This window comes from Nicotiana sylvestris, chromosome 11, assembly GCF_000393655.2.
Source record: "Nicotiana sylvestris chromosome 11, ASM39365v2, whole genome shotgun sequence".
Taxonomy (NCBI): domain Eukaryota; kingdom Viridiplantae; phylum Streptophyta; class Magnoliopsida; order Solanales; family Solanaceae; genus Nicotiana; species Nicotiana sylvestris.
In genome coordinates, this window is record NC_091067.1 from 131,348,454 (window position 1) to 131,360,180 (window position 11,727).

General features: G+C 35.5%; 1 protein-coding gene across 1 annotated transcript; it reads right to left on the bottom strand.

The window, feature by feature from the left end:
* Positions 1–370: 370 nt before the first annotated feature.
* On the bottom strand, positions 371–5,771 carry LOC104235618 (proteasome subunit beta type-4-like). Its single transcript, XM_009789423.2, has 7 exons — positions 5,666–5,771; positions 5,500–5,564; positions 4,232–4,308; positions 2,032–2,161; positions 1,734–1,893; positions 1,439–1,624; positions 371–775 (listed from the first exon to the last, which is right to left on the bottom strand). Exons 1-7 carry the CDS (start codon positions 5,669–5,671, stop codon positions 662–664), a joined length of 738 nt encoding a protein of 245 aa, XP_009787725.1. The 5' UTR covers positions 5,672–5,771; the 3' UTR covers positions 371–661.
* Positions 5,772–11,727: the final 5,956 nt, after the last annotated feature.

The window sequence follows — 11,727 nt, forward strand, 5'->3', positions numbered from 1 at the left end:
TGGCTCCATATGCCCATATTTGCAGCTCCTGTAAAAACTTAAGATGTCAATCCTTCAATAGATCGCAAACAATGACAAAAATCAAGCAACGGATCTTATTTGCTATATTACTTCATCTATGACCTGGAGAAAATTGCCCCACCTCCAGTTCATTTCCAGGTCCTATTTCGATTTTCAAATGCAAACCAGTTAGGTATATTTTCGGATAATATAGTGGCCGCTTCGCGCTCCTCCGCACACATTTGGCCCTGCTATAAAGTGTGCGCGGGCGTCAGCCCCTTGGGGACCCGAAAGCATTTAGCATTAGATACTAACTACCTAAGTCAGAACACCATATTGACAACTGTAAAATGAAGCATCTAGAGCATACTTCAGCTATCAACCAGGCGAGACAGTGTGTTCCATGACTTATATAAAGCTAGCACGCCAAATAAATTTGCAATTTATCACAACACCGAGTATAACTTTGGAAGAAAAGATTAACGCATAGCTATGGAAAAGTGCAGCACCATGAGGCATGTCTTTTTAGTTTACACAGCCACGGTTTTGATCATACAGAGTCGAACATCGCCTTCGAGAAGATGCAGAGAGTTTGGAAATTTGCAACACAAGATGCCAGTGTATTTCCTTCATCAATCTTAGACAATACAGCAGCCAGTTACTACCATGAACCCTCGGCACCAACAGTTGGATTCTGGAAAGCAGAGAAGTTCCAGAAGGTCTTCAAAGAGTATGGCTGAGAAACTGTTACCCCCTCTTCAGTGATTTTTGCAATCTGCAAGTCCACAAAATGTCAGAATGAAATCGTAAACACTGTGCAGAAAAATCTCACCATCCTATTATTTAATTAGCTTGATAAAATTGTTCAGAGATGATGATTGCAGTATTAGAAAGCAAATTATACATCCAGTCGCTGCATTCAACTACAAATGCAAAGTTCGCGGCAAGTTCTACAAATTTCTCTTTAAGCTTCCCAAGACAGCCACCTTACTTTATTCCCACTTTCGGGTTGAAATATAAACCAGAAACCAACCTTCAGGGAACAATAGCTATCAACATGGAGCAAATCATGTAAGCAAATGGCATGGACTTTGAAGATCAAAGTATGGTTTCTTCTGCAACCACTGGACTAAACTAAACCAATCTTATGGTTCATATGTAGATTCATTTTATTTTTTATCTTTTGCTATATTTTTTACTAGAAAAATAATGATAGATTAGAAAATATAGAATCAAATGATCTAGGTTTAGGTACTTGGGTGATGACAAGTGACATCAAAATTCAGAGCTTTACACCTACAATAAAGCTATTAAGCATCAGCAAACTCAAGCTACAGATTTGAAGAGAGAAACTTTGGGAAACACTTTTTTGCAGTTAGAAAGTCTGATTTTGTTTCTAAAAAGTGGGGCTTTGTACCCAACCGCAGGAGGATTGTACCTGAAGCTTGTTGACCGCAGATCTGTCTCGATACAAAAGTACACGCATACATTTCTCCAACAACTTAACTCCTTCTTCATAACTCAAGTTTTCATGCCATTCGTCACGAAGAATGGGCCTTGCAAGGTGATTTCCAAATCCAGTAGCCACATGATCGTCCTCGTAATGCACACCAATCATACTAACCTAAACAAATTAAATTAAAAAGAAACACGCAAAAGCATCATCACCAAAAATCAATTATGACAAACAGGCAAAGCATCCAAAAGTGTGCAAGAATATATATTTTTTTTACCGTTCCAAGATACTTTTGTCCATTTTTCACTCCACCAAGTACAAGCGAATTCCAAAGTGGGTTGAACTTGTTGCGACGATTATACATCATACGTGTTAAATAGTTATGCACTTCTTTGGGACCCAAGGAGTTCCCATCATCCCACATGTTGTCATACAAGCTGCATTGATGAAGCATTGAATACGAGAAATGACTAAGAATAAATAGGCAATGCAGACTGTAGCAGTCTAAACTCTTTATAAGCAATGACAAAACACTTAAAATAATACGCAATAATCCCTCAGTAGTACAAACTTACATAAGCTCATCAAGTTTCCGCGATATCTCCTGGAAATCACTAATTTCACCGCTTGCACCAAGAAGGGAATGCTTTCCCACTGATTTCAATCGCTCCACGCTCTTGTAACGTATCGTTGAACCATAGGAACCTGTAAAACGAAGAAAGACCGATGATGTTCACCACAACCAGCACATTACTACATAATCTCCAGCATGTATCAGCTGAACTAAACGAATTGCAACACTACTGGCATTCTCACATTTCGCTATCTATGCCACGACTATCATAAGGACCTGCTAGTAATTTAAATCTCCAACGACTAATTCCTGAAAAACAAGCTAGTAATTCTGAAGAGTCTAGAACTGTGTATATTCAATCATATGAAGCACTCTCCCCACAATTATAGCCTTGAATTTAAGTTCTATGAAAATGCTAATTCTTTCACGAAACTTAAGCAAAACCAGCTCCCAGCAAAGCAGTAAGAGAGGATTTTGGATATGACAGAAGAAAAAATATTTGGCTAAAATATTTGATTAAAACTTTAGGATAAATTATAGCCTTTTTGCCTGTCAGCAGAGCTAAAATAAATTCTTGTCTCTCTACAATCACAAGCTGACTAGGCGAACCTGCATCTTTCTTCCCATACACTCTTTCTTTTTGCTGTTTTCTTTCTGGGTTTATTCTTTTTGGTTGGAACGAGGGAATGAAGAAACAGTTAGTACCCTTTTTTATGGATGAAGTAAGAGTTATTATAAAAAGCATCAAGAAGATGCTAGGATAAACTATAGCCTTTTTTGCCTGTCACCAGAGTTAAAATAAATTCTTGTCTCTCTACAATCACAAGCTGACTAGGCGAACCTGCATCTTTCTTCCCATACACTCTTTCTTTTTGCTGTTTTCTTTCTGGGTTTATTCTTTTTGGTTGGAACGAGGGAATGAAGAAACAGTTAGTACCTTTTTTGTGGATGAAGTAAGAGCTATTATAAAAAGCATCAAGAAGATGCAAAAGATTTCTTAGCTCTAATACAGGTGGCCCTATGCTAGGGTCAGAGAGTTAACAAAATCCAAAAATAACTCAGGGGAGATAATAGGGGAGAGATTACTCCAGCTACATAACAAAACTAGGCAATTAGCCTTCAGAGAGTAGTTTGGAGTTGCTAAACCATCAAAACACCTATTTCTTTCTGTCAAATAGCCAAAAAGATACATCCAGGAAGTATTTTCCAGATCTTGCTGATGGATTTTACCAAATTTCCATGAAGAAACAGTTACTTATACCCTAAGACAATAGAAGATGACAATATAATCGGATCTATAGTTTCCATCTTCAAGTAAAGTTATATGAAGTATGAACATTAAATTAAAAAGGGAATTTAGTCTATGCTTTTCATCATATCTGTGATTTCATGTGTAGCAATGTATCAATATGAAAAGAGTTGCCTTAGTTGTTTTTGCAGATAATGGCCCTTGAGCCTGGAAGATGAAAACTGGGAGAAAGATAGTGTGGATGCTAAATGATCTACAAGGAAGCTGTGTCAACATCTATAGTCCGCCGTAATATCAGCAGCTGGCAGAATATTAAATATTCCCTGCCACTCCCTGCTATGGGATACATTCCCAGATAACCTTTCTTGATCAACAACCATAACAACAAAAAAAGAGACTGGGAAAGGTCCTAGACATGTTAACTTCACTTATTTGGACTAAAAGCCATAACTTGCCAGAGAGGTATTCTATTTCATGCAATATTCTATTTCATGCAATAACCTGATAGGGATTTTTAGAATATAGTCTTTCAAGCTCATTAGACTTTCTAGGCTTGTAATTTTTCAGAGATTGTCACATGGGCTTTGATCAAGTGGTAATAGTGCAATGTGTGACGTGTTAGTTACACATGTCACGAGTTCGAACCTTGCCGCTGATAAAAGCCTGGTACTTAAGTGGAGAGATGTAGAAGGGCTAGCCCATTATCCACCAAGTTTCAAACCATGCAGGCGTGCACCACTAGCATCATCTAGTACAGAACTCACATCATAAACTAGTTAGATTCTCAGTGTATAAGTATCATCTTTCTCTTGCTTGAAATGTAGAAGTATATACGTAAACAAAGGGAAAATATCCTCAAAGCAGGTGCTCATAAAATATTGTGCCTAATATCCTCAAAGCAGCTTGTAAAAAGAGAACTAACTGGAATCAAATATGTGACTTAGAAGCTAACCTCCCATGTCAGCAGCCAAGAGAATACCATCTTTGTATTTGATGCCGACTACGGATGTCCCAGTCACATACGGATACCTATTGCGAACGATATATGTTAAAATTGGAAATTTTAGAAAAAGGTAATCGAAAAGTTAATAAAAGCAACATTACATAAGTACAATCTCAATGCGAGTGAGCATGTGTGTATGTTTGTATATATACTTAGAGGAAAACGAGCATACATTGTAGTAGTCTGCTACTACTATTCATGCAAATATACAAACTATTTTGTTGATATCCCAATGTTTTAAGGGGCTTTCTCCTTAAAAAAATCTCACAGTTACAATTGGAACACAAAGTTTCTTCTTTTTTTTCACAGCCGAGAAATCCCCGAGGGCCGGTGGCGCACGGTTTAAGACTCAGTGGATAATGAGGCCTCTCTCTACTATCCTCCACTTAAACACCGGGCTTTTGGGTGCGGCAGGGTTTGAAACCCGTGATGAGTCGCCTAACGCGCAAAAGTATTTTCTAGGAAAAACATATTTCTACATAAACGTTTTCCTCCATGCAACCTCTCTTCCATCCATCACCTTTATAGATGTTGATACAAGGAGAAAACAAACCAGACTATACTAATATAGGTAATTGGAAAAAAGCCCCACTCAATTCGGATATACCAAAGGTATCCCCCAAAGAAAAATTCAACAAATTCTACCTAATAATCCTTGTTTTTGCCCGAAATTCTTGGAGACAAAAGTTCTTAACACTACATATAAAAAAAGTGCAAAACTAAGCCTGGTTATAGCACTAAGAATAACATAAAAAAAGTAAAAATATAAAACCTACTTCTACTAATTCTTTTTTTATGCCAGTGGTGTCCATGTGTCAGCTTGCACATACCTCGACTATTAAACTGAGTACCGCCTACCTTCCACCAGTGTAGTTACCGGATAAAAAGGCTTAGGCAGACGGAAAAAAATCACCTAATGTTTTTTTGGCTTCCCGCTGGGACTTGAAAATTCAACAGACTCTACCTAAAAATCATTCTTTTTGCCCAAAATTCTCAGAATTAAAAGTTCTCAACAATACCATACGGGATAACTGTGAACTTAATGCTGGTTAATAGCACTAAGAAAAACTCCAAATAAAATAAAAATATAAACCTACTTCTACTAATTCCTAAAAAGTAAAAGTAAAGCAAAAACCCTAATTTGTTAAACAGCAAATACATGACTAATCAGATCTGTAAAATCTGATAAAACACAAAGAGTAGAAGAAAGTGCATACTGTGTTCTCTGAATATCAGCTTCAGGGCTCATTAAGCTACTTTTAGCCGGAGTTGAATCCATCATCTGCAAACATCATTATTTAGACAACTTTTACAATTACTTTTTACAAATTTCTTTGATAGGAAAAACGTGGGAGAAATTTAAAAAAAAAAAAAAGAACTTACGTTCATTGTCGGAATAGTTGATCTTCGATCGGAGAAAACCAGCTAAAATTATATGACTCGGAGTTTTGTTCTGTGTGCTTTTCGCCTTTTCCCTTTGCACAAGAAAATAGGTCGTTGGGCTTTGGGCCGAAAGTATAATCTGTTATTCAGTGGACTGTTAGATGGGCCAACATGAAATTGGGCCTCAATTTCGGGACTTTCTCATATGTAATATCTGTGGCCATAATTTATTACTCTATTATTTATTATTGGAAAATTTTTAAAAAGGAAAACAAGAAAAACTCTCTCTCCCCCTGTCTTTCCCCAAGAGGGTAAAAATAGTGTCATCTTAACAAAAAAGGTTAAAAAGAAAAACAAGAAAAACTCCCCCCCCCCCCCCTCTTCCAAGAGGGTAAAAATAGTGTCATCTTACGTTTCGAAGCATTTGAATTATCTATGCTAATAATGTAAATAACTTTTATACTCTTGTTGTAACTAACTTGGTGTTATAGGCGAAGTTGAGATTTTAGTTTATAAATTATGGACCACAATTATTTTTGCTTATTATGTTCTAAATAAATTATTTATATATATTAAATAAATTTTATAATACAAATATAAAATTCTAGCCAAAATGATTGAGTTCTGCCAAACTTGGCTTACCATTAACATGTAAAATAAAAAATTATATTATTAATGTATAAAAGTTCAATTTTGCAATGTAAACTATGTAATGGGAGAGGAAGAAAGGAAAATTACAAAGAGGGAAAACAGAAAAGGAATTGGGGGGAATATTTTGGTGAACTGAAAAGGGACTTATTTTCTCTCTCTCAAGTGACAGTATTCAAAAAAAACTCAAACTCTTTTCGGGATGGGGCCATATTTTACATTTTTACACACACATATACTATTGAAAATTTTATTACCCTCCTTATTCAAGTTTCACTTTAATTACTTTTTATATACAAAATTATCAATTATGTACATTTTTAGGATTTAAGGATAATTAATCAATTTCTACAATCACTCTCACTCCCCCCCCCCCCACACACGTTTCTCTCTCCACATCCCACCCCTCTCCCCACGTATCTTGCACAAGAGAGCAGCAATTACATCATTGACAACCATTAAAAAGTTTTGAAGCTTTGAATTCAAATTTGGGTTTTCAAAAAACAATATTTTTTTGAATTGGGTGTCGTTGCAAGGAATTGGGATTCTCTTTACGTCTCTCTATCTCTCAATCCCTAATTTCAGTAATGTAGAGCAAAGAAAAAGAGAGCATCAATTTCACTATTGACAGCCATTAAAAAGTTTTGAAGCTTTGAATTCGAATTTGTGTTTTTAAAAACCATTATTTGTTTGGATTGGGTGTTGTTGCAAATAATTGGGAATATGGTTTGGAGTTTATATCTCAATTTTGAGGGTGTTTTGGTGAAGATTAGACTTAATTTTGGCTGAATTTCAGATTGAAACTCGAAGAAGAAGAAGACGACATGATATACATTTATATTTACGAAATTGTAGAAAAATTATATTCTATTGTTTATATATATATATATATTATTTAACTATTGTATGAAAGTTGAACAATATTGTATAAAAATTATATTTAAGTTGTATGACATTGTAGTTGTATATAACTGAGTAGAAATAATGTATGAAAATTGTAGATAAGTTGTAGATACTTTGTATAATATATAATTAGTTGTATGAGATTTATTTTTACTATGTATAAATCAGATACAAAATACACAAGAGACATATTGTATAAGTTTTATATAAAATTTGTGTTTAAGTTGTATGTTATTGTAGTTGTATTTAACTGAGTAGAAATAATGTGTGAAAGTTATAGATAAGTTGTAGATAAATTGTATAATATATAATTAGTTGTATGAAATTTATTTTTACTATGTATAAATCAGATACAAAATACACAAAAGATATATTGTATAAATTTTGTATAAAATATGTATTTAAATTGTACATTATAGTTATATTTAACTGGATAGTGTACGAAAAAATTCTCATGAATAGATTGTGTGTATATAAACGAATTCATAATATGTTAAGGCCATTAATAGCTCTCGGGTAATTAATTCTATCTCTAAGGCGGCGAAGAATTTTGGGACCGTGAGTGGTTTTTGGCTCTTTGTTCAGATTTTGGAGATCAATCAAGAGATTAGTAATCTCTTCAATGTCAACTTTCACTGTCTCGATTTCATGGAAGAAGTTGGAAAGTTTGTCTTCATATGTGCGGCTGAGTTAGCCCATCTCCAAATCCTTCTCTGTTTCAAGATTCAATGGGGCTTGTTTCTTCAATTCCACATAACTTAAGAACGATTTCGTCATGAGATCAGTCCACACGCGATAGAATCAGTCCAAAGATGGACTATCTCCCTTAAAAAGAAAAGGGGGTAACTATGTTAATTAACTGACCAAAGATGGTCAAACTGCAGGATCATAGGGACCAAAATAAATTATGTTAATTAACTGACCAAGTAAGACAAGCTCTTTATCCTAACATCCACTCAACGATGTTCGCTAAATGTAAATGGATCTAGTATAACAACTATCAAGAAATCAAAATCTGACTAAAAAGTTCAACAGAAGCTCTTGTATCATTCATCATTCTGAAACTATAGGTCCGATCGCTTGTTCTTTATCTCTATTGTGAATGATATCAGTATAAATATGCTGTAGAAATTTTATGTTTCGTCCTTCCTAGTCCTAGAGTATGAGAAGTTTCGTCAAAAAGCTCCTTGCTAGAGAATGAACGAAACCAAGAAACTGTAGGAGCTTTCTTTTTTCCCTTCTTTTTTGAGGTTTTCCAACCAATAAAGAAGAAGGAGAAACCTCAGAGGGGAAATTAAAGATTATATCAAGCATCATTGAAGCCTCACGCCACTGAATGGAATGAATTAATCATGGGAGCCTTTTAAGGCACAAATAATACATTTGAGAGCCTTTTAGGGTGGATTGTATATATTTTGTAAACAAAAGTTGGTTATGCCAGGTAATTAACTAAACATGAATATTAAGGGTAATAAAATTTCAAATAGTGTATAGGTATGAAAAAATCCCTATTTTATTTACCTTTCTTTTCTATCTAGTTTTAGAGCTCATTTGGCCAAGCGGCAAAATACTGCTTATTTTGAAAAGTACCTTTTTGCATAAGTGATTTTTCCAAAAGTATTTTTGAAAAAATAATAATATGTGTTTGGCTAATTCATTTAATAAGTACTTTTTGCAATATTTGGTAGACAAATTGTGTTTGGTCAATCTTTCTAACAAGTGCTTTGAGTGTCAATTTACGAAAAGATATAGTACCAAGGTCTTATAATTATTTTAAAGAGAAAAATAAACTTAAATATTTATCGTAAGAGAATTTTATTATTTTATTTATTTAATTAAAATATAAAAATAAAGTAAACATACATATTATATTAAAAATTTAAATCAATATAACATATATAGTGATGTTTTATACTTCAATACCACACAAGAGGGAGGTGATTTGTGTGGTACCCAATTTTTACTTAACTGAACTATAGAAGGACCTGGTTCCTCTATGTGTTCCAACTACTACTGTTTGCGGAATAATAAGTAAAGAAAATAAAGAACAAAGAGATTTTTACGTGAAAAATACCTGGCTCAAAAGGTGAAAAAACCACGACCTACAATTCAGTAGGATTTTCCCAAACTTCCACTAAAATCACTGATCCAAAACTGTATTTACAAAAACTCTTTGTAAACCTAGGATTAACTCTAATCCCGTTGTAGCATACAACCTCAACTGTTGCGATAACTTCAAGTTAACTCTAACTTGAACACTCTAGGTACCTAATACAATTGCTTCTATAAAAGCTGAAAGGTATAATGTAAAATCACCTACTACAATTGAACGAGAATAAAAGATAGATACTTGGAACTGGTTCTTCTAGCTGGTTCAAGTAGCTTCAGGTTTGCACACTCGAATCACACATAAATTGCTTGCAAAATCGCCTTGCTCTTTTACTCTCAATTTAAGTTTAACTTCTGCTTATGTGCATTACCTGTAAAAGAGAACAACACTGATATTTAATGGGTTAGTAATTAGAGATTGACTGGGATCCAGATACTACTCTTCTATCGTAGAAGAGTTCTAGTTGATCTCATACTCTAACACTATCTTCTTTCTAAACTGTGTTCTCTTCATGTAAGGAGTCTTTCTCTCCTTATCCAATATGCAACCTTTTTGATTAGATCAGGAGATATTACTTCTGATAAGTTAGATTTATCTCATTCACGTGCATCTCACATGTTTGGGTTGATCATGATTGTGTTTCACAAGATGGACCTGGTCCATGTCTGAGTTCTTTTGTCAGTCTTCAAAACTTCACCTGTTCTTGGGCCAACAAATTCCCTCTTTTTAATGATGACAAACTTTGTGCTTTTTACTTACTTGGATCCTTTAAGAACTCAGCTTAACCATCAATATAAAGTTATGAAAATTCACTTATCATCAAGGACCAGGTTAATTAGATTATAAATATCACTTATTCAGAATATGTAAAGCACAATATCTCTTCCCCCTTTTGGCATCATCGAAAAATTGCATACAAAGTGTGAGTCCTAGATTTTAATAAGTACTCATGGCTACTAGGGCAACTACAAGTGTAATCATGGATTAATCATCAGTAATCAAGCAAACGTATTTAAACTATCAAGGAAAGATTAACATTGAACAAGAGCAAAAACAATAGATATCATTGATAACAGATATGTTGCTACCACAATCCACAACCAAAAAGCAAAAACATTCAAAACATGAGCAAAAAGAAAGAAAAATCCATAATCCGGGTCACTGAAGGTACTAGACAGGTTCAGGAGATAGAGGCTAGAATTCCTAAGGCTTGGGAGAGATAGAGGGTTAGTTTTGGGCTTGAAGAAAGGTCAGCATATTCTGAAGAACCCCGTCATTCTTCTCATTTTCCTTAGTGAGCTCAGTTCTGAGAGCATCCCTCTCAGATTCAACCTCAGCTAAGCGACCCCTCAGCCTAGCTATCTTTGCATCTTTTGCTCCACTCTCCTGCACCAGGGCTCTGACTTTGCTATTTATAGGTGTCTTCTTGGATGAACCAGGTTCATTGGGAATGGCAGTGAACTCATAATCACAAGCAATCAAAGTGTTGATTCCAAAGTGATCTTTGGTTGAGGCCATTTCCCACTTCTTCAGTGGCATCTTGCAGCGATTAAGAACAGTAGTCAAAATGAACCTATAAAGAGTGGCATGGGCCTTAGAGCCATTGATAACCCTGTCTAGTAGCTTGATAATGAATGCATGTTAGTTGATCTGCCTTGTTCTTTCAAAATACTCCATCAGCACCAAGTCCATGTTGTTAGCAATGTGCCTCCTTTCCTGTCGAGGCATCAAACACTTGTTGACAAATTCAAACAAGACTTTGTGTTGTGGCCTCATTTCACTCTTCTGAATAGCCCTAGCCTCATTCACATCTACAGCATCACAAAACCTCCTAGTAATTTCAAGGGCAGTAGGAAGGGAGTCCAGACATGGCCACCTTTGCCTTGTATAGTCATCAAACCCTTCAGAGGGTATATCAAGGATCTCACCTAGCTTCTTTGCATCAAAGGTCACGTAAACTCCTTTTACCAGGCTGCTAACTCTGCCATCCTTAACCTCTACATTTGCCATGAACTCAATGATCTCATTCCTGGCTAGCCTTCCATCCATCTGAAGGACCATGTCCTTCCAGCCCTGAGCAGCTAAGGCATCTACCAGTCTCATCATTCCTGGTTCCACCAGGTCTTTCACCAATCTACCCTTCAAAAATTTTCTCTTGCCAAACTTGGCCAGCTTGTCTTGTTCACCATCAGATTCATTTTTTCCTTCACCACTCCATTCCTCATCTTCAAAAACTCTAACTTGTTTATTTTTCACTGCTGACCTTGTCCTCTTGGCCAATGAGGGTTCAGCAGCCTCAGACACAGAGGAAGACTTCTTGGAAGAAGTTTTGGGCTTTTTGGGCTTGGGGGTCTGAACCTCCACTATTGTAACTTCCTCCTGATGGACCTGTTCTATATCC